Consider the following 22,626-nt stretch of genomic DNA (forward strand, 5'->3'; position numbering starts at 1 on the left):
CCAGCCTGCCTGCCCTTCTCTGCCGAGGAGCTTCACAGGAATTTAATAAAGATATGTTTAACACAAACAAAGCATCCTGGCAATGCTCAGCATTGTCCTGCCAATGTGCCACAGGAGCAGCAAATGCCTGGTCTGTCCCATGCACTGGGGTTTCCTGCCTGGCCCTGCTCCATGTGGGGCTGGGGGCCAAGCAGACTAGCAGATCTGGCGAAAGTCAGAAATGAAGAGAGATGCACATACACTGGGTTAGGGACAGGGCACAGGGGACAGCATCCAGTGCTTTGTGCAGGGGCCAAGGGGTGAGTTTTGGGGAGGYAGCACTGTGACTCATTGGTGAGGCTGTGAATTAAGAGGCATTTAGGGATATATCCCCCCAAAAACCCAACCTCTTGGTTCCGATGGTGAAGGACTTGCCATTATGCCATTTAAAGTCCCACCTTGGTGCAGAGTAGACCCAGCAAATTTTCCTCCTAAAGTAAACCCTCTCTCCAGGCAGGAAGGCCACATGCCCTCACCACTACCGGGTCTATCCATAGGACAGAGGTGGCTCATACATGACAGTGCCTCAGGAGAAGGACAGGAGATTTGCAAAAATACCTGTCATTGTCTTGCCAAGAACTGCTGGTGAGGACCACCTTCATCCTCCCTGGCCAAAACTCATCCTTGGGCACAGAGTCCTCGCACAGTGAGCCACAGTGWGCTGGGAAGGTTCCTGGGGTTTCCTGGGATTTAGCACACCTGGAGTGCGAGCAGGCAGAGATTTATCGGGTTTTATACCCTGTCCAATGCTTGGGACCGTCACACGAGAAACAGCAGCTGGCTGATGCCAGAGCTCCTGGCTAAAGAGCTCTTCCTTCAATGCATGGTGATGCTCTTCAGAGAAACAGGTAGAAATTTCCCTTTTGGGGCACCTGCTTAGGGACAGAGCTCAACATTTGGACTGATGCTTCCATGCAAAAAGCTGCTGGGGGCAAGTAGGTCAGCTCAAGTGGGCAGTCAGGTAGAGACTACAGGGAGAGACTGGAGTTTTCATGACCCTCCCAGTCATTTTGGACTGGACAAGCTCCCACCTTGCTAATTGCCATCTTCTGTAATGAGGTGCCAGAGAGGCTGCTGTTCAGGACTAACCATGTCCTGCATGGCAGGCTGGGCCTGGGGGACAGTTGGCATCTCCAGATCTCCTCCAGTGCCCGCAGACCGGGCAGCAGAAGAGGGCTACTTAACAGCTGAGGAAACAGCTTGATTTTTCTTTTTCTCTCTCTCTCTCTCTCTCTTTTTTTTTTTTTTTTTTTTTTTTTTTTTTTTTTTTTTTTTTTTTTTTTTGTCTGAGGAAACAGTCCAGTCTCAGTAAGGTTTGCAGGAAAAGATCTTCCCTCATTTCTAGGTGAGCTGGGCCTCTTCTACCCCTTCCCCTCACTAGGTTTATTTACCCAGAGAAATGTAGTGCGCAAGCTTGACAGCTGCTATATTTAGACATTCAAGTTAGATTAGAACAACTGAAATAGCCCCGTGGCTTTTAATGCTGCCTGCTGACTTGTAACACTCACAGAAAGAGCAACTTCCAGAAAGCTTGGGGTTGCTGGAGATGGCAGTGTCGGCCAGGAGCTCCTCCCATTCCAGGACCCCATTCCAGGGCCTGGGCACTGTGCAGTCCCCAGCAGCCAGCGTGACTGCACGGAGCTCGGGGTGAAGGCTGCGTGTGTGCACACACGACTGCTGCGCGGCCGCCAACCTTCCCAGCCGCTCACAGACTTTTCTGGCCTCCACAGAGATTGGGAGCAGCAGCACCGGGGGCGGGTCTGGGCTCCAGTTTAATCTCCGACTCTATTGGGATTACAGCCGAAGGGTACTCTCATCTGCAGGGTTGCTCGGCACGCACCCAGGGACTGCAAGACTTGCAACTTGGGCTTCCTGCCCCAGCCTAGAGCAGAGGCACCAGTCGGGGACAGGGGGCAAGCGAGCAGGTAAGCCCCCATCGGCTATGCTGATCCCCTCTTGGGAACAGCTGCAGACACTCATGTCTTTTTTTCCTCATCCTTTGGGAAACTCTGCACAGGCATGACAGGGTTTAAGGCTGCTGATGGTTTGGATTGCTAGCCTTCCCCATTTTCCCTGTGAAGCCCAGGCTGGGCTAATCCCTCCTGATCCGCTTCCATTCTTCCATCAACCTGTCCTGCACTGACTCCTTTCCCACTTGGAGCCCTATAGAAGGTGGCACGGGCTAGCTGGAAAGCTTTTGAGGTTGGGGCAGGCTCTGCAGGCTGCACACAGCACTCTTTGCTCCCAGGGCTTCCTGCTTTCCCTGGTACCGTTTGCTTTCTGCTCCCCTTACTTAGAAACTCTTCTTTCCAGCTGCACCCCTCAGTTGCCAGGGTTGGGAATCTCGGAGTAGGGCAAAACTTTTCGGGTCTCCCTTTGCTTGCAAGCTGCAGCTGGCTTGCAAAAACCTATCTGTGCAGTGCACGCTGCAGCTGTGTTGGGAACAGTGCTGGAGTGGGGTCGTGAACAGGCTCTTAAAGACAGGACCACCCCACAAAGTGGCAGCTTGCAGGTGGCAGAGCCAGAGCTTGGGGGCTGTTTGCTTTGCTTTCTTCTTCCACTTCCTTCTCCAGTGGCTGAAACCCTCCCACAGTGTATAAAAATCCTGTGAATGCTCATAAAAAGGCAGGGCCCTGCTTTCCCGTATTTCAATCCTAATGCACAGCCAAAACTGTTGCATTCAGCAGCAGCACGGTGACACGAGCAGAGGTCTGCATAGCAACCTTGGCATTATTGGATGCTTTGCTAATAATAATAACCCCCAAAAGCCCTTTTTCCACTTTAATTTTTAATTGGCTGTGAGACCAACATATGTTTCTTAGGGCTGGAAACTGTTGCAGCTGGGATCAGATGTCAGGGTGTCATGGTAGTGCCTGGGGTGAGGACTCGTGTTTGGCAGGGGCATGGCAGGGAACAGCGACCAGTATCGGGGCGGCGGGCATCTCCAGACTACTGTGCTGAGGGTGCCAGTCCAGCTGCTGCATTGGGTGCTGCTGTTAGGTTGGGGGAGCAGGTCAGACATGCGTGTATTTGCATCCCCTTGGCCAGGGTATTTATAGAGCCTGGCTGCTCGGGAAGGCAGCACAGAGGTGCAGAAAGGCGTGCAGTACATCGTGTTCCCTGCCAGCAACATGCTCCCCATGCCAGCCAGCAAAGGGGGCTACCCAGCCTGGCCCCCTCCAGAATCGTTCACACAGGAGAGCCTGGCTTATCCCAAGTGGGTGACTTGTTGCCTTGGAAGTGTCCAGCGAGAGAGAAAACTTTCCTAAAAGTGGAGATGTGCTGGGAAACAGAGGCATTCAGGGCACTGCCTGGGGGTGCTGGTGTCAGGGCCCCCACTCCGGCTGCTCAGAGCACTGCTCCCATGCAGCTTGCCCTTGGGTAGGACGGTTTTGTCAGAGCCACGGGTGGCAGCAGGAGTCCACCAGGTCCTGGCACATGCAAGGGAGAGGAGGCTGCTGGAGCGTGGATGTAGCCGGGTGAGGGGCATGGGGGGCTTTACAGCCAGCCAGGGATGAGCCTAGGCTGGCTGTGGAAGGCGCAGCAGGCAAGCTGTCGTGTAGGAAATGGGAATTTTCCATTGGTGTTTGGATCAAGCCCAAGCCAAGCAGTGAGATCTGCCTGGTGCCTGCCGGCTGCAGGCTGCACGCTTTCACCCCAAGAGTTCACTGGGGGTGGAGGGTAGAGAGGAAGGACCACATGCCCCAATGATCTGCCCTCACTACCCACCCACCATGGCAGTATCCAGCGGGTGCCCAGGAGCATGCTGGCCACTTGCCTCCATCACTGGAGCCGGCCTCACCAGTGCCTTGCTGCACAACTATGGGCATACTTGCTCCAGCAGCCAGGGATGCTCAGGGAGCCCCAGGCAGCCTAGAGCAGCGCAGAGGTGTCATGGCTGCAGGGAGCCTGGCCAATGCTCAAAGGGCCCCACAGTGCCTGCCACGCTGCAGCTGTAATCACACGCCGTGGCTGTGGCCACAGCAAACAAACAGGCATCGGCAGGACCTATTTTCCTTGGCGCATTGGGACCAAGCAAAGGGCTGCGATCCCATGGGCTCCTCCGGAGATGAAGCCTTTGAGAAAACAGAGGCAAGGGCCTGAGCAAGTTAGGGGTAGAACAAGCCCCCCACATGAGTCTTGGCCGCCGTGCACATCCCAGGCTGCCATGGGGCTGCTGACGCAGGTCTGGGGCCAGTTGAGTTCCCCATGACAGCAGGGGAGAGCTGGGCCAATCCTCACATTCCCTGCCTTGGGATCAGACTCCAGGGTGGCAGGACAGCCTAATGGTTAAAGCAGGGGGTTCWAGGGCTATGGCAGGCCTGTGTGGGTTCAAGCAGTTTGCATTTGTGCCTGCATAGCAATGTCACCCAGTCTGGATAGACTGCTGGGCTCAGAGATACTAAGATGATGGAGGGAAACACGAGAGTGTGGCTTGACCTGGTGAATCGTCCACTCCTTGATGTTCCCAGTGTCACAGAGAGGTGCTAGCCTGGAGCAAATTGCAGCCTTGAATTTTTCTGTTGTTGAACTTTTGGTCTTGTCTCACAATCTTGGATGTGCTCTAAGGGAGCAAAACTTATGCAGAGTATCTTGCTTCAAAGGACAAGTGTGTCTCTGGAGGTGCATGGAAAATGTAAAACTGTTCTGTTYTGAGCAGCTGCCCATTTAATCCAAAAAGGGCCACCTTCATGTTGAGATGGCCCTGTCTTCCTAAAGGGCAATTTAGTGGCTTAAATGTCTAGTTTGGAGCCAGATGAAATGCTTTGGTCTGAACTGCTATTTCATTCTGTCTTCCTCAGACCATGCTAGGTGGCTCTTCCCCTTGTTTCCAGCTTGATGACACTCAGGGCTCAGGTGAGGGCCCCCACAGCCCAGCCCCTGTGTCCTGCTGGAGCCTTGCACTTAACTCCAGAAAGGCATGTCCCAGGTGACAGAGATGCAGGCTTCTTGGCAGCATAGCGCTGGCTGGTATAGGAAAGGAGAGCTGTGCCCACCTGATCCCCATCCATGTCCCTGCACCACYGGCTGCCCCTGCTCCCTGACCTTGTCCTTGTACAGTCCCACACCACCTCATCATCAGCCTTGCCATGAATTAAAAAACCTTCCTACCATACCAGATCACTTTAGCAGAAATCTGGATGGTCTTGGTCCTGTGTCCCTGGCTGGTTTCAGGGCCATTCCTCAGTTTCCTCTTCACTCTGCTGGTGAGGATAATAGGCCAGGCTGGGGCAATGCCAAAGTGCCGGCAGCTTTTCAGCCATTCCTTCCTGGCTGTACTCAATACTGTTTCTTGGACAAGCACAGATCTGAGCTGAGGATGGCAGAAGTGGAGAGAGGAATAGTATCAACTAGCCTGGGCAATGCAGGGCAGAACAGGCACCTGGAACCAGCACCAGACATCCTGTGCCCCACACAGTGGCTCCGGCCCCTCACAGTGGGACCCAGGACTGTGCTGGTCATGCATGACAGGAACTGAGGGTGGCTGGCACACAGGGGTTGCTCCCCTCACCCCTTCCCATAGCCTCCTCCACGGTTCAGCAGGTAGGAAACAGCTGTGGCCAGAGCCACCTGGGAGAGAGTCACACTGTTGCTTCAATGCCGGAAAATCCTCCTCGTGGTCGTCAGAGTGCCAGGTCAATGGTGAGAGCAGCCCACAGCTTCTGTGGCACAGTTCAAGGCAATTTGCAGTGAGATCACTCGGTTCACCATGACATCTTGGAACGGTTCCTCCAGCTGCCCCCCGTACATCAGCATCCCCTGATTTGCAGCAGAACTGCAGGCTGGAGTTGGGGTGCCATCATCCCTTGACTTTGCCCGGAAGCAAGGTGCCAGCAAAGCATTTCCCAGGCCAAGTATTTGGTGTTGCTTGGACTTTCCATCCCTGCTGCTGCCTCTCTGATGCTTTCTCTGCTGCCTTGGAAGAGGAGAGTCAGGATTCATGCCACCTGCAGAAAAACTTGCACCTCTATCTCCTTCTAGTCCCTGAGATTTGGGGTCCTTGAGGCAGAGGTGCACCTTCACTGCTGAACTGCAGCAGAGTCCCAAGGACTCTTGTGACATCTCCCATGCCTTCTGCTTCAATCACCACCAGAAAATCTGGGAAGGGGATGACCATGGCTGGCTCTTGCAACATGCCACCTTCCTGGCCAGTCCCTCCACCCCTGCAGGCAGCCGCCCAAGAGTCCGTCGGCTCGCTGGGCTGATGGAGGTTCTTCCTTCTTTGGGGAGTTGTCTACAGCATCAACAAGCTAACCTGACTCACGCCGCAGCCACGTGGGCTGCAGCGTGTGGCTGGACCAGGCACCCTGGTCCTGCTGGCAAAGGGTTGATAGAGAGAGCAGAGCTTCCCATGGGCTGGGGAACAGTGATGTGCAGGGAAGAGGGTCACTGAGATTAGCCAGGCCCATCTGGTAATCAGTGTGCAAATGGCATGAATGCTGCTAATTCAGAATGAACCCATCTTTAAGCACAGCAATAGAGGCTTTATCAGCTTAGCAGCTCTCATAGGAAAGAGCCACAAGTGGGTGAAGCTCCCAGCACAGGGTGATGTGGTGAACCAGCCCTGCTCAGAGTGCTGCTGTTAAATATAGCTTTTGGGTACCCTGTTTACAACCTCTTGCAGCAGCACACAGGCTGCAGGCTTATTGAAAAGCTTTGGGAAATCTTTCCCCTCTCCTGGGCTGMCCCATGAGAGCCCTGCTGTGGGAAGCTGGGCTATGCACAGCAATGTGGGGGTCACATCGGCTGTGGGTCAGCTGGGATTGACCAAAGGTGCTCAGTGAATTGCAACCATCTGCCTCTCCAACAGGAAGTGTCTGCATGGGTTGGGAGACAACCCAGTCTGCTGACTCCTTTCACCAGGCTACTCAGTGGTCCACAGCATGTGGCCGCAGGGTCAGGAGCAGGAGCAAAGGGTATCCATGCAGGGGGACAATGGCCGTAGGTGTTTGGGTGCATCACCAGACTGCCATGTGATTGCCTCCCTCTGCTTGCTCAGAGCCAGCGGGCAGTGCCATTTCATCCTGCGCTTCCAGCCCAGCCCACTGTCTCTGACCTCTGTCTCCTTCCTTCTTGCGCTTCCTTTGAATCTCTCTCCCYAAACGTGATCAAACCTCCCTGGCAGCTCCAAAGGCCGGACGGTAGCTGGACCTATTGGAAACATGTCTGTGACTGGCTGCAGACAGGCAGCCTTCCCTCTGGCCACCAAGGCTCAGCACACGTGTCGGCAAAGGCCCTGGGCTCCATGCTGAAAACTGCCTTGTCAGCAGTTCCCCAATAAGTCATCTGTGTGGAGCTGTGTTTGCTTGGACAGCACAAGGCTTGCTGTGAGCTCGGGGTGACAGAGGCTGGTCATGAGGTGCCTGTCGGCRTGGGGAGCAAGCAGCTTACTTGCAAAATCAAAGCAGCTTTGAGGAAGGCTCTCCTGCTCAGTATTTATAGCCAAATTTGCATCACCTCCTGGCTACTTTCAGCATGAAATCAATTCTCTGGCTGATTTGCAACCCAAAAACATCTTCTTGACAAAGTTGGTTTGTACTATGCCTGAATTCTTCTGCTGGGGTTTGTGGCATTGCCAGGACTGCCCCCTAAGCCAGAACGGCTGGGAAGGGCCCAAAGCTGCATCTCAGAGTCGAAGAAGCTCTCCAGGACTGCTCAGGCATGAACCCAGATAGTGGCTTTTAGAGGTGGTTTCTCCTTTCTGTTATTGCTGGTTCTCCCTTAGATCCAGGCCAGGGGAGCCCAGAGGGCATCATGTGGCCAGGCTGCCCTCAAGCCTCCAAGGCCTAGTCGTGGTTCAGTATTTGTAGCTGAAAGCCAAGGTTCTCCCAGGAACACAGGAGCCCAAGAGTTGCTGCCGTGAAAGGAAGATACTCATTTCACCTGCCTCATGTTCAAACCAGGACCGAGGGGACCAGGATAGCAGGGCCATCCAGTATGGCTATCTGGAGGGGCTCTCTGGGATTATCAAGAAGGGCATTCCACCAGAGCTATCCAGTGGGACTGGTCGGCAGGTCACTGTGCAGGTTGCTCCCGGGCATCCCTCCCCAGGGTCACCAGGCCCCCCTGCATTCTTCGAGGGGCATTCAGAGCCCTYACCCCAAAAGCCACATTTGCAGCTGGGCCCCTGGGCAGCTGGATTTGTCTTTCCTGAGTGCTGAGTGCATGCTGACCCCAGGAGAAGCAGGATGACAGGACTACTTGTTTAGTTAGGTCGGGAGGAGGGCGGGGGGGAAATGCTGTACATTTAAAAACAGATTTGAGGTGCTAATTTTAGGAGACCAGGTCGGGACACAAAACATGTCTGTGTCTTTGCTTGCATAGGGGAAGAGAAAGTCCTGTTTGAGCGTGATCAGGGCTGACTCAGCTCCCAGCACCAGAGCTCGGTGGCTTTGCCTAGAAGTGAGTTTTATCCCAATGGCGATGGGAGGGGCAAGAGCATCTCTGCTCCCTGTGCCCAGCCTGCTTCTGTTCAGCTCAGATAAGGAGATGATGCTCAGAGACTCCTAGGCTTCACAATGTCTCCCCATTTCTGCCTGTGTGACCACACCCTATTCCAGCAGTGGTCTCATGCAAAGACCACAGTGCTTGGAGCCTACCCTGAGGCCAGTAGCAATCCTAGGAACTGACTCAGAGACCCCTAGGGTGGTGGTCACCCCTGAGCCCAACAGAGGTCCTGAGGGTCTTACTCAGAGATCTTCAGGCTAGTGGTCATCCCTGAGCCTGGCAGAGGTCCTGGGATTTGACCCAGAGACTTCTGGGCTGGTAGTCACCCCTGAGCCTGATAGAAGTCCTGGAGTCTGACCCAGAGACTCCAGGGCTAGTGGTCACCCCTAAGCCCAACAGAGGTCCTAGGGTCTGACCTAGAGACCCCAGGGCTGGGGGCTACTGGCAGTGGGGAGCTACAGGCTAGAGGTCTCTGCTTTCTCTCCTAGCCCATCTCTCCTGAAGAGTTCCTGGGCTCTGTCATCAAACCACCTCAGAGAACATGAAACCTCTGCACACTGGGCTCCACTGAAACCTGAATAGCCTCCAGGGCAGGCTTGCATGAGGGAGTCATTACTGCCAGCCTCTGGCCCATGTAGGCTAGAGGGGCGTACCTGGTCACAGGCACGCAGCACAGCAGCTGTGCCAGGCATCATGCTAAAGCCGGATTACCACCCATAATAGTCCTGCTTCCCGAGCTCCAGCTGGGTCGGATTACTAGGGATTCATCTGCGGAGAGAAAGGAGATAGGGGACTGAGCATCCTGCCCTGCCACCCTGCAGAGGCGCCCAGCTTAGGCCGGTGTCTTCCCACCACCTCACGTAGAAATTTGGCATTGTTGGTTGCTCTGTGACCCTCCAGTGTGCACTGTGAGCTAGTGTGCATACCATCTGCTGGGGAGATGACTTGTCTTCACCATGGGCTGGGTGAACTCAAGGGGCATGTTGTGCTCCAGAGGCTTCTGGGGATAGGTAGAGCTGGTAGGCAGCAGCTACGAGTTTCCCCACATTGACATGTCCTGTCCTCCCACTGGCATCAGCAACAGTGAGGCACAACTGTGGGATCTGTGAGTCCCCTGGGATCCCCCTCGTGGGACCCATGAAAGCATCAATCACAGGACATGTGAAATCATCCTGCAGGGGATCCACAGAAGCGTGCTGCATTAGTGAGGTCTCTGTGACTGAGTGAAAGGCTCAGTACTACATGACCTTGGTCAGTGTGGGTGCTGCCACAGCCCATCCCAGCAGTTGATACACAGGGGGTGAGCAGCTGTCCCAGAAAGGCCCATCTAGACACAGGTAATGGTCCAAGGCCACTGGACCCTGCCAGCTGGGGCCAGGTTCCTCTCCATAGCTCCTGACATACAGCACGGGTCATCTCTGGCATCCTCAGGCACTGTACAGCAAGCTCCCACAGGGGCCTAGAGTTCGCCTGCTGTCGGCACTGTACTGAGGAACTAGAATAGAACAGCACCTCCCAAAAGACAGGCTTTCCAGCGATGATATGTATCCTCTAGCTATATGTCAGCACTGTCAGGTCCCAACCAAGCCTCTAGCCCTCTGGCATGATGGAGTTCCATTGGCACTGTCTGAAATGTCCAGCTCAGATTGCAGACAGCTGCTGAGTGAAGAGTTACTCGGACCTGGAAGCCCCCACAGAATGTCCTGCTTCAGGTTATGCTTCACTCTGAGCTGAGTTTTCTGCCTTTTAAATACAGTTGGTCTGGAAGTGAGGCATTCAGCAGAGATATGGCAATTTGGGGTTAGGTTTAGCTCAGTTGGTTAGAGCAAGGTACTAATAATGGCAGGGTCACAGGTTCGATCCCTGTATGGGTCACTCATTTTGAGGGTTGGACTAGATGATCTCCAGAGGTCCCTTCCAACCTTACCAATTCTATGATTCTGTGATTTTCCAGGACCAAGATCCCCTATTGCAGTGCCCTGGCTGCCAGGCTGTAGGTGTTGGGGCAAGCTCAGGACTGCATGCCGTCTGCCAGCAATGGCTGGGAATGAGGGCTTTTTGGAGCAAGGCTTCCACACACGTCTCTGTCCTAGTGAGGGAGGGCAGGGCTCTGCACTGGCAAGGACACACCATATAAGACCGAACGGAACTTCCTCTAATGCACAGGTGCCTGAGCAGAGGCTGACAGTATGCCAGGCCAGCAGGAAGGATATGTGTATGCCACTCTGTGCATACAACTCAGTGTTCCCCATAGGGGGACCATGACACATTCCCAGCCCTGGGGAGGCAGTAGGATGGTGCTGGGGCCTGCAGGCACACAGATTGGCTGCAGCAGAAATTTGACAGGGCATCATTCCCAAACTGCCCTGAGCAGGGCTGTATACAGTGTCACCAAGTGCAATGACACCAGGACTAGCCACCAGGAGAGCAAAGACTGAGCTCATTGAGTTCGGTTACCGCTAAATCTGCTGGGGCAAGTGCGAGATTTCGGCAGTATTGGAGTTACCACATGTTGTTGCTGTCCAGACAGAGTAGAGAGAGCCTACTGGCCCACAGCTGAGGTGCATGTATGGAAATCAATACAGCTAACTCAGCACCAGCCCCAGGGAAGAGGCCATGGGATTTTTGTGCCCATGGCCTGCTCTGGTCAGGCGAGGGGGGGACAGAAGAGCTGGCAACCAGGGCCAACTGTCAGCAGGAGGAGGATGCTAGGCTGCACATGGGTTGCCCTGTGCACAGCTCTAAGCTGCATTTGGGGCAATACGAGTGGGAAGAATGGGAGCATCTGCCTATCGCAGTGTTGTGGCATGGCACCCCCAGGATGGGCTTGGGCTCTCCAAACTACATGAGCCCCAGGAGCAGATGGCCTGGCATGCTCCATGGCATGYTTGCAGTGGGGCTCACCACCAGCGAGCCCTATCGAGTCCTTCCCTGAAGCTTGTCACAGTGCTTAGAGTGGCTTTGGACCATTACTTGTGGCTGGATGGGCCTTTCTGGGCCATCTGCTTAGGAGGAAGGCAGTTGCTTTGGTGTTTCAGATTTGTTTACCGACTGGCTTGCTCCAGGGTGCCCACATACATGCATCCATGTGCCCAGGTACGGGCAGCACCAGCAGTCAGTGTGATGGGCAGAGGAGCAGATTCGAGCTGACAGCCTGCCATTTGCACCATGGGAGCTTGCACAGACCTGACGCACCACTCAGGCCCACGGCCATGCCATGTCTCCACTGCGCGCAGAGCAGGCATGAGGCCCCAGGCCCAAACACACTCACACGTGCCCTGGCATCCACATGCAGGGTCTGACTTACCAGGGCTGCCTTTTTAACACCAGAATGCCACCTCCCCAGCACAGCGAACATCAATCCCCACAAACCCAGAGAAGGCCACCTACCTTCCTGCACATGTGCAGGGCCCAGGGCTGCCTGCCAGAGACAGCCCACCACGCAATCTATTTGCTGTTCTGGAGACCCTTATCGCAAGGCAAACAGTTCCCACGATGGGCACGCTCTACTGAATCGAAGTATCTCCTTTCTCTCTCCTTTCATCTTGTCTCTCACTGTAATCCTCTTTTTCCCAGCTGCTGCAAAGAGACCCTGCTGGCAGCACTTGTGCCCTGACCAAGCGGCTAGTGACGCCATGCCGATAGCCCCAGGCTGGCTGCCAGGCAGGGAGCAAAGGTCCAGTCCTGCCGGAGCGCCAGGCACTGAACGTGGACTGGGGTCTGTGCCAGCTCTGCACAGCCAGAGAAAACATCTCCGGGCCTGATGCTAACTCCATTGCATGTGAAATGAGCCTGTCTCACTTACTATTCCGAGAGGTGTTTGGGGGAGAAGCTGGTATTTCCTGAACCATGCAGCAGAGGTATAATTATAACCTGGGAGAGGATAGGGACAGCACAGGAGAGTGCTGAAGCTCTCAGAGCTCTGTGCAGCCTGAGCAAGCGTGGGAGAGGGAGACGTGGCAGGATCTGGGACCGCCTCTAAACTGAGCACCCCAGCCCAGTTGGATGCCCCTCAGCTTGGACAATCACAGGGCCACAGCACAGCTTGCTGCAGAGCAGCAGAGTGGGTGTCTCCACAGGTTTTTCTCCATCCTGGCAGCAGAGCCCTTTGAGAAAGAGCTTGCAAATGTGATTTTGGTGAGGTGCTGAGGGCTCCACCACTAACTGCAAATTGTATCTGCCTCTTGGGTGCAGCACAAAGTGGGTAGCTGCATTCCCAAGCAGTTAGAGCCAGGAGGGCACCAGGAGTGCTGGGGCTGGGCTGGGTGCTGCCAGGCAGGGTACCTTGCAACCCGCTCTGAAGTTGGCTGCTGTGATCAGTGGGTGGCCACCGACTGGCCAGGCCTCTGGCAGTCTGAGCAATGCCTCTTTTGTGGCAGGGGATCTTGGAGGGCTCGATGGGTTTCAGTAGTGCTGGGAACATGCAGAGTTAACAGCAGCGTTTGGACGTGCTGGCAGGCTTGTTTGCACCTGGATTTAGGCCCAGGCTGAGGCCTAGGAGAGGGGATAAATCATCACMCAGTGGCTGCTCTGCGTTTCCTCCTCTTCCCCCGCACAGTGGAGGCCTTGCTAGGTCGGGGATGAGATGGCTGGCAGTGAATCTCCTGGCATATAGGCCTTGCCAGCCCCCGCCAGGGCTGGCCAGCAGTGGCGAGCCAGCCTGAGGCCTGAGATGACCCCGATGTGGGCCCTGCGGCCGTGGGGACACTGTAATGCACTAAACGTGGCGCAGGTTTTAGCCAGGATCATAAAAGCACTCTTAGTGTTTGGACCATAGTAGACTAGATGGCGTCCTCCTGTCACCTAGTAGAAAGATGGGACACCCAGAGGACAGTGCAGCTTTCTGTATCCTGGCTGGCCCTATCCTTGGGCCATGCAATGCAGCTYAGGGCTGTCAGGGCCCAGTGCATCTTGATGCCATGGCCAAGGCGGAACTGCCCCCACCCAGGCGGATCTTCTGAAGACATTGTCATTTGGTAGAGGGGAGGGCCCCCAGTCCTGTCTCGGGGGAGGGAACTGGTGGGGGACCCTGCCCCTCAGCTGCCAGCCTGCCCCAGAAAGCAGCTCTGTGCTGGTTCCCGGCGGGCGTGTGGGGAGGGCCGCGGGGCTTGCACAGAGGCCGCTTTGTGCACCTTGCCAAATCGTCCCGCGCTCAGCAGCCTGGCTGCTTTCCCCTGCCAAGAACTCGCCTCCCATCCCCACGCTCTTTCCTGCTCCATTTGTCAGGCCCCCATGTGCCCCCAAAACCCGTTGCTTGGCACCGAAGGCTGCGCTGGCCCTGGGCGATGGGAGGCATTTTAGCCCTTTGTGCAGGGCAGCACTGAGCCCTTTACATAAGCCAGGGGGTCCTTGAGCTCCCAGTTAACCCTTGCTTTCCTGCTCTGTCCCAAATTGCCCTGCAAACACCCTGCAAGCACTGTGCCCTCCACAAGGTCCCTCTGCTGCAGCTCTCAGCAYGGGTGGCACCTGCCTGCAGAGGAGAAACTAAGGCATGGAGAATGGAGGGAAGTTTCTCCCACTGTGAAAGCTGCAGAAAGAAAAGATGTCCTGCCATTGTTCTGCAGCTCCCATGTCTGCGCAATGGAGTGAGCCATGCTAGCTGAGGCCCGTGCCTCCGCATCCCTGGCTGTATAGGGGTGGCAGCCATGCTGGCAACAGCAAAAGGCACCAACAGGCCACAAAGCAGACGACTTTTCCCTGTGTGGCATCCACTACTGGCCATAGGGACCCTTCATCTATCCTGAAAGGCACCCACCTCTGGTGTGGCACCCACATGGACCAGCGCTGCCTGGGATAGGCCACGAGCAAGAAGCTCAATGGCCAGAGTTTCAAGGGAGATTTTAGGTAGGCCAGTATCATTAGCTAAGCCCCAGTGGTCAGGACTGTGCCAGGCTCATGAGCTAGGAAAAGAGGCTCCAGGAGCTCAGCTGGCTCCATGCTGGCTGTGGGCAGGGGAAGCAAAGTAGCCTTCCGGGACTGGGCTGTGGGCAACTTGTTGTGCAAAATGAGGGTCCTCTCTAGGCCCTCAGGACCTTTCAAATTTCCTGTGCAGTTGGTGCAGCATTTTGTGCCCCCACATTCTCTACCAACTGTGTAAAAGAGGCAAATCCAGCCCTGGTGTTGCCCAGCTGAGCATCTCAGACCCATGAACAATTAAGGATGGATTCATGTGCCTCTGCACAGTTGCTATTGTCAGTGTTAACCCAGACTACCGGGTCATTGGCTCACATGGGATCTGCAGAACCTGGACTCAGGACCCCAGTCCTCCAGCCCAGAGCCTGACTCCATTTGCTCTCTTTTTCCAGAGCCTGAGGAGTCCTCACAACGAGTCCAGCATCGTCCCCATCTGCCCCACCATGGATGCCACAGAGGTGCCCATCCAGGCCGAGATGGTGGAGCTAGTGCCCAACGGGAAGCATGCTGCAGTGCTCAGCGCATCTACCATTGCCTCGCTGACGGGTGACAGGTAGAGGCACAAGCAGCTTCCTCAGCTGGGCTGTGCAGCTCACCCTGCTCTCGGCTGCTGGGGTCCCAGACCTGTGCTTGGGGTGCTCTGGGTGCTCAGGATGCTGTGCCCAATGCAGGGTGCCAGTGGTGTGCCCGTGGGGCAGTGGAGCAGGTAAGCTCTCCCCTCTGGGCTGTCACATCTGAGAAGCAGCCTGGACTCCTGTGTGGAAAGCTAGGACCAGAGGTACAAAAGGGAGCTGGCAGCTCACACTGGTCCTCGGCACAGCTCTACTGTTCTGCAGCAACATCTGCCTGGCATCACTCCCTCTYGCAGTGCCCTCACCTGCAGAGAGGCCATCATGGCCCTGTTCACTGCCTGACTCTGCCTCAGGCTCACAGCTCCTCTCTCCTGTGCCCCAGGTTGGATGAGAACCAGTCCAGCACAGCAGAGCTGGAGGAGTTTCTGCCCCATGGTGCTGAGAAGAAGCAGACACACTTCACAGATGTGAGTAGGGCATTGCAGGCACCTCTCACCTTGCCTGGCACAGGGTCCACAGCTGGATGGGCTGTGCCTGTTGCAGCCAGCTAAAATGTGGCCCTACAAGGCTCGACATCTCACTGGTGGGTAGGCGGTTGGAGACTATTTTCCGATGTGACTGGTCCCTGTGTTGTGTCTTGTATGCACAGTTCGAAGGGAAGACGTCTTTTGGGATGTCCGTGTTCAATCTCAGCAACGCCATTATGGGCAGCGGGATCCTGGGGCTGGCATATGCCATGGCCAACACAGGCATCATCCTCTTCCTGTAAGTGATGCTTGCAGGGCCTCTTGTGGCACTGCTGGTGCCTGCTCACCCTCATGGGCTCAACACTCAGCTGCCAGGCATTAGCGAGACTCACTGTGGGGATCTACCACACACCAGTGGCAATGAGGACACAGGGCTTGAGCCTATTATGCAAAGCTCACCACACGGCACTCCTCCAGAAGTTTACCCTCTCCCATCTTTCCCACCATCCATGGTAGCTGAACTGTCCTGAACACCCCTCAGAATGTCTGCCAGGTAGGCTGGGGCCCTTTTGGGGCCAACTGCATGCAGGTATTCCACATGGGGCCTTGCTGCCCTGTGTGGTGCAGTACAGGACCCGTGGCTCTTCCTGTGGGTTGAGGCTTGGCATTTGCACAGGGGCCGGCAGCACTGCTGGGATGTATTGTTGCAGCTCCTGCTGCTGGCAATGGGGGCTGGCCTCACTGCAGCCCCCTAGGAGGGCTCCAGTGCCCAGCTGCACCCCTCTGTGGTGCCCTCTGCTTTGCTCCATTCCCATGCCCCTGCAGGGCAAGTATAGTTAGATGACCAGATAAACCTCGCTGCTATTCCCAGGCTCCTAAATCAGGTCATTGTACAAAAGGCAGCCCCTGTCTTTTGTGTGGGCAGATCCAGCACAGGCTCTGGCTTTGCCAGCCTGTGCTGGTGACAGTGGCACCCTAGACAGCTCAGTGTGCCAGCAAACGTATTGCACAAAGCTGTGTGCTTGCACCCCAAAGTGCTGGGGTACGAGTGTACTCACACAGACGAAAGGACATGGGCCCCAGCAGCACCAAATCCAATGACATATGAAAGTGTCCATGAAAAGAGCAAGGGGCAGGGTTTTGGGGCATGCGGTAAGATGTGGGGCACTGTGCCCCACACATGGGGACTTGTGGTGTGCAGGACTCCTCCAGGGGTGCCCAATTCCTCTCGCTATGGCTGTGAGTGCTAGGGAGGTGGGCAAAAGAGGTGCCTGGTACCACATAGGGTGGCAGGGGRTCTGGTGTTCTGCCTGGGGATTTTGCTGTCTGAGTAATGCCCATCCTGCCAGGAGCAGTGGGCACACATGGGCACTGCTTGACACAGCTGCCTGGGGCCCACACATCAGCATGATGAGTTGTCTCCACCTGTAGTCTCCCACTCATGGTGTACCTTAATTGAGCCCTGTGGCCCCTGGTCTATCTGTCCCTGCGTAGCTTTGTGCCCTGGTGATGGGGAAGATGAAAACTTGATCTCCCATGACCAGCTTTTTCCATGTGGCCAGAAAAATTAGGGTGCTGGCTCCCTTGGGCAGTGGGGACATGTATATGTGGGGTCATGGAAACCATGGACACAGGCATGGGGTGCCCCAGGGCAAGACCATGGCCCATCTTCTCCATGAGCAAACAGTGCTGACGTGAAAGAACAGGTCTGGGCAGGGTGGCCAGCTGGGACAGCTCTGCAGGTGGGTGCAGGTTAGTGCAGGGCCCTTTCCCCATTCCTGCAGCAGCTGGAGCCTGCCTATGCTTCATTGTCCTATTTCTGGCCTGATCACTACATGGCACCAAAAGTACACACAGTGTCCYGGGAGCTGTACATGGCATAAAGTGCCAGAGAGCATGGCACAACCTGCCTTGGTGTGCCCACTGCCGGGACCCACCTGTGACAGTGCTCCCCTCTCCCAGCTTCCTCCTGACTGCTGTGGCCCTACTCTCCAGCTACTCCATCCATCTGTTGCTGAAATCCTCAGGCATCGTGGGTGAGTGCCGGATCTCCAGATGGCGGGTTTGTGCTGTCGGTCTCTTCTCAGCTCTGACTCCTCTGCTCCTCTGCTACCCACAGGGATCCGTGCTTATGAACAGCTGGGCTACCGAGCCTTCGGCACACCAGGGAAGCTGGCCGCAGCCATTGCCATAACACTGCAGAATATTGGAGGTGAGAGAACAGGGCAGGCACAAGGGAAAGGAACCAGTGGGCTATGGTCATACAGGAAGTGCTGAGGGCCTGAAGTGCCCTCACTACAGCAGCATGGCATGATCTCGCTCTGCTCTGCAGCCATGTCCAGCTACCTGTACATCGTCAAATCTGAAGTGCCTCTTGTCATCCAGACATTCCTTAACCTGGAGGAGAAGACCACGTGAGTGTCTCCTACCCACCTTGCATCATGCCCTGGCCATATACCCCAGCTTGGGCTGGACTTAGCTTCATATCCAAGCTTGGGCATCTCCCCAGGTTTCATACCCAGACTTGAGCATCTGCCTGGCAGTGTTGTCAGGATGTCAGCCCCAGCCCTATGCCTGGCCCCAGGGCAGCACTGCTTAGCTGAAAATAGAAGGGAGGAAATATGTCGTGGTCATGCCCAGCCTCTGCCTCTTGCCCTCCCAGGGTACCATGTCCTAGTTAAATTTGCCTGAAGCAGAAATGTCCTTGGGATACTGGGGGGTGCTGGCAAAAGACAGTGAGTTCAATTAGCAGGGCCAGGACACGTCAGGGGCTCTGGAACTAGTTCCTTGCAGCTCAGCCTCCAAATCTGCATAAGAGATCTCTGCTCCCATCTCGCTGTGGTTGSTCTCCCTGGCCCAGCACCTCTGTGCTGTGTCCTCTCACCCCAGCAGGCTCCATGGATTTGTCTCCAGCTGGGCAGCCCATGACAGGGATTTAGTGGCATTAAGCCACTACTATTTTTGATAACTGTCAATGCTGAATAAGCCCCCAGGCAGGATTAAACYGAAGTGAACTTCCAATCCCTGCTCCTCACTTCCTCTTGGGATAAATCATTCCTCCTTGAGCAGAGCCTACTGCTTACCCACCTTGCTCTGGTGCGACAGGGCGCTAGGTGTAGGAAGGGGTCAGGGAGCTTTCCATTGAAATGAGCACCCTTCATCCTCTTGTGCCTGAACCCCCATGCTGGCATCACATGGGGGGCTGAGGAAGGAGAGAGTAGAACAGACACTAGGTAGAGATGTGAGTGGTACTTGGGAGGAACTCTGGGGACATGAAGGGATGGGCAGAGCAGGTCTGGAGATCAGTCTCTTTGCTCAACTAAATGTCCCAGGGACCCAAGGATATCAGCCTCAGGAGTTCCTTAGGTTGTCAGCTCGGTAGTCTCCAGAGTTGCTGGCTCAGAACTCCTCAGAGTTGCCAGCCTTAGAGGTCCAAAGGAGCCTGAGAGGTCCCTGGAGTTGCCAGCTCAGGGGTTTCCAGAAATGCAAGCCTCTGGGATACCAGGGATGCCAACACAGGCAGATCCACAGATGGTAGACTGGTGCCCAAGCCTCACAGGGCTCCCAGCACCAGGCAGGGACATTCCCTAGGCCACCATGCTGCTGGCAAAGCACGGCAGTGAGCAGGCCTCTTCTTGGCTTCCAGGGACTGCTACGTGAATGGGAACTATCTGGTGATCCTGGTGTCTGTCACCATTATCCTGCCTCTGGCCCTCATGAAGCAGCTCGGTAAGTCAGGGTGCCGAGGGGTTGTGGATGCAGAGCCCGCAGGTGCTGAGTGCGGCACAGCATGTGGCACCACAGGGCCCCACTCCTGGAGAGCTGCAGCTGTGCCAAGGCTGTCGGTGCCCCAYGGTGGCAGGTAGCAGTGGGCATGGGAGTGGTGYGGGAAGGAGGGCTCCCGGRCAGCTCTGCGTCCCTGCCCATGCCYRCCACTGCTCTCCTCTCTCCCCRGGATACCTGGGCTATGCCAGCGGCTTCTCCCTCAGCTGCATGGTCTTCTTCCTCATCTCGGTGAGTGCAGGGGATGTGGCCCAGGGACATGCTGTCGGCTCGGTGCACAAAGCAGCCCTTCCCGCTGCCGGGCCAGGCATCCCCTGTGCCTGCGCTGGAGACCCAGTGCCGGAGCTGCGGGGATCTCCGACTCATGCGGAGCATGACCACGCTCTCTGGAACATCACTGTTGCCTGCACTCACAATGGGCAGGGTACAGGGCCAGCCTCACAGTGGGGTACCTACATCTACGCAGCCCCAAAAGCATGGGGTGGGAGGCTGCTGGCACCCCATGGAGGGGATCCAGCAACTTAGGTGCAGTGCGGGTGGTGCTGGTGACCCCCAGCTTGGKTGGCTGTTCCTCGGGGGGAGCATCACTGGGCTCTGACTGTCCCCTCCTAGGTCATTTACAAGAAGTTTCAGATCCCCTGTCCTCTCCCTGCACAAGAGGTGAATGGCACAGGCAGCCTCAACTACACCCTGGTCACCACCAGCAACTACYGGAATGGCTACACCGTCCTCCAGCCCCCBGAGGAGGGTACTTGCTCCCCCAGCTTCTTCACCCTCAACTCCCAGGTAGGGTCCTGGTGCAGGGCTGGCTAGGGGCCAAGGTGGGCTGCACCTCCATGTTTGTGGGAAAGCTCCCTGGCCCATTGCCAAGGTGGCCAGGACCATCCAARCCCCTCTCCCTGTCGGTCCCCAGAGCTCTTGGCACCTGCAAGTGGTCCCATTTCCACTGCCCTGGTGCTCAGTCGCCCACCTCTCTTGCAGACGGCGTACACCATCCCCATCATGGCCTTCGCCTTTGTGTGCCACCCTGAGGTCCTGCCCATCTACACCGAGCTGAAGAAGTGAGAGCTGGGGAGCGGGCCTGGGGCTGGGGTGCCTGTGGGGAGCAAGCAGGGCCTCATCCTGCTCCCAGGCCAAGGCAGCAGGCAGATATTTTGTTGCTGCCCGTGCACAGGACCTGCGCTGAGGTGCTCAGGTGCCTAGGGATAGGGAGTGATCCTGCGCAGGGTTGTCCTCCTCCCTGCAGCCAGCATGCTTCCTCCCAGCCAGGYAGCCTCAGTCCAGCTGAGCTGGCTCAGTCACTTGGCCCACAGCACAGCACCGCCCAGACAGGCACTCAGCTCTTGGGCCCGGCACAGGGGGCTGCCGAGTCCGTGAGGGTACGGGTGATGGACTAACACTGCTGGCCCCCACAGCCCCTCCAAGAAGAAGATGCAGTGCATTTCCAACATCTCCATCACGGTCATGTACCTGATGTACTTCCTGGCTGCACTCTTTGGCTACCTCACTTTCTACGGTAAGCCCTGGCAGCAGCACAGAGGACCCACCTGGCCCAGGTGATGCCCCAGGGGCAACACTGGCCTCCCGCCTTTTCCCCCACCTGCAGGCCCTTGCCTGCACTGAGCCAGAGCCGTGTGGCAGGGCTGACCCCACGGCTCTGTGCTGGTGCCCACAGGCCRTGTGGAGTCGGAGCTGCTGCACAYGTACAACAAGGTGGACCCCTTTGATGTGCTGATCCTGTGCGTGCGGGTGGCCGTGCTGACGGCCGTGACGCTCACTGTCCCCATTGTYCTCTTCCCGGTGAGTGTTTCCTGGGGAGGCCAGGCACCGCCACAGCCATGGGCAACCACAGGGCCGCCCATGGGCCTTCACAGGGCCTCGGCACACAAGAAGCTCCCTTGAGACCRGAAACTGTGTCRGGTGGCAGGGCTGGCGTGGGGCAGGGGCCTCCCAGGCCAGGTCCAGGCAGGCTGAACAGTGTGCAGGAGCAGTTACCCCCAGGGGCAGCTACCCTCAGGAGGCCTGAAGCCTGGCTCTGAGCTGGCACTAGAGGGAGTGGAATGGGCCGCTGGCACCCGAGATGGCGCGTGATGCTCCTGTCAAATGCCCAGGTGCGCCGGGCCATCCAGCAGATGCTCTTCCAAGGCAAGGACTTCAGCTGGGTCCGTCACATCATCATTGCTGTGATCCTGCTAACCTTCATCAACCTGCTGGTCATCTTTGCTCCCTCCATCCTTGGCATCTTCGGCATGATCGGTGAGGGGAAGTCCCAGTTCCTGTGCCCACAAGGGCACTGGCAGTGGGCACAGCAGGTTCTGCCCATAGCCTCAAGGCCCTGGCACCTGCACTTGTGCTGGGGGTCACCAGCAGGCAGGGGTAGGAGTGTTGGGTGCTGTCCTTCCCATGCTGCCCCATGCCTCACCATACCAGCCCTGGAAGGCATGTGGAGCCCTGGCAATGAATCTGTGTTGCTCATGGGGCTCATTACCCTGCCAGCAGCACCCTGACAACGCCATTGCAATGCCARGCCTGAGTACCCTTTCCCCAGGCAGAGGCAGAAAGGGCACAGGGGGTTGCAGTACCACTGGGCTCTGTTCGCTCTTGGCCCTTGATCTCTGAAGCCAGGCGCTTGCTCTGTGGCCACCATGGTTGGTGACTGGCCCCCAGCCCCCAACCAAGGCACAGGGTGTGGGGGGGAAGTAGTTGGGGCTGGTGCCAGGACAGTGTGTCCCCAGGTTCCTGGAAAACCATGTCATATCTAGGGGAGAGGGCAGGACTTGGCCCAGCAGCATGGGTGGCAGGGCTCAGCCGTAGGGCTGGGGCCTGCTGCCCGCTCTGTCCCTGTCTGCTCCAGGTGCCACATCCGCTCCCTGCCTCATCTTCATCTTCCCCGCCATCTTCTACATGCGCATCATGCCCAAGGACAAGGAGCCACTGCGYTCCYCTCCCAAGATCCTGGTGAGTCCTGGGCACCTGCTGTCAAAACTTAGGGATGGGATGGGAGAGGATGTCCCCAGGGCTGGGCTGCGCGTGAGCCCTGGCCACCTGGGGACTGTCTGTGCTGCAGTGCCAGGCACTGATGACACCTTCTGGGCTTCTTGAGGGGTCATGGGGACGATGGCACTGGGCAGCTTGCCCGGGGAAAGCCCGTATGGACAGACCTGGGCTCTCCATGGTCCTCGCCAGGACTCCTGGCTTCCCATCTTGGCTCTGCCACCACCCCAGGGCTCCTGCACTGGGAGTGCCATGAGTCATGGCAGGGCTGGAGATGGACGCAGGCATCATGGCTCTCCCACCTGATGCAGCTGYGAGGGCCACAGCAGCCTGGCTTGGGTTGAGAGCGCTCCCTGCTGCCCCTGCTCTGTCTCCCACAGGCAGGCTGCTTTGCCCTCCTTGGGGTGCTC

At 56.6% G+C, this 22,626-nt stretch overlaps 1 protein-coding gene across 1 annotated transcript; it reads left to right on the forward strand.

The window, feature by feature from the left end:
* Positions 1 to 1,614: 1,614 nt before the first annotated feature.
* On the forward strand, positions 1,615 to 22,620 carry SLC38A3 (solute carrier family 38 member 3; the record flags this gene model as incomplete). Its single annotated transcript, XM_085319499.1, has 16 exons — positions 1,615 to 1,964; positions 14,793 to 14,953; positions 15,355 to 15,439; positions 15,622 to 15,737; positions 17,402 to 17,475; positions 17,559 to 17,651; positions 17,772 to 17,853; positions 19,086 to 19,167; positions 19,394 to 19,453; positions 19,835 to 20,008; positions 20,204 to 20,283; positions 20,638 to 20,738; positions 20,898 to 21,022; positions 21,334 to 21,478; positions 22,077 to 22,180; positions 22,597 to 22,620. Coding segments are annotated over exons 2-16 (1,455 nt in total), but the record flags the coding sequence as incomplete, so codon positions are not given.
* Positions 22,621 to 22,626: the final 6 nt, after the last annotated feature.

This window comes from Rhea americana, unplaced genomic scaffold (genome assembly GCF_003343005.1).
Source record: "Rhea americana isolate MKP2758 unplaced genomic scaffold, rheAme1 scaffold_592, whole genome shotgun sequence".
In the NCBI taxonomy this organism is placed as follows: domain Eukaryota; kingdom Metazoa; phylum Chordata; class Aves; order Rheiformes; family Rheidae; genus Rhea; species Rhea americana.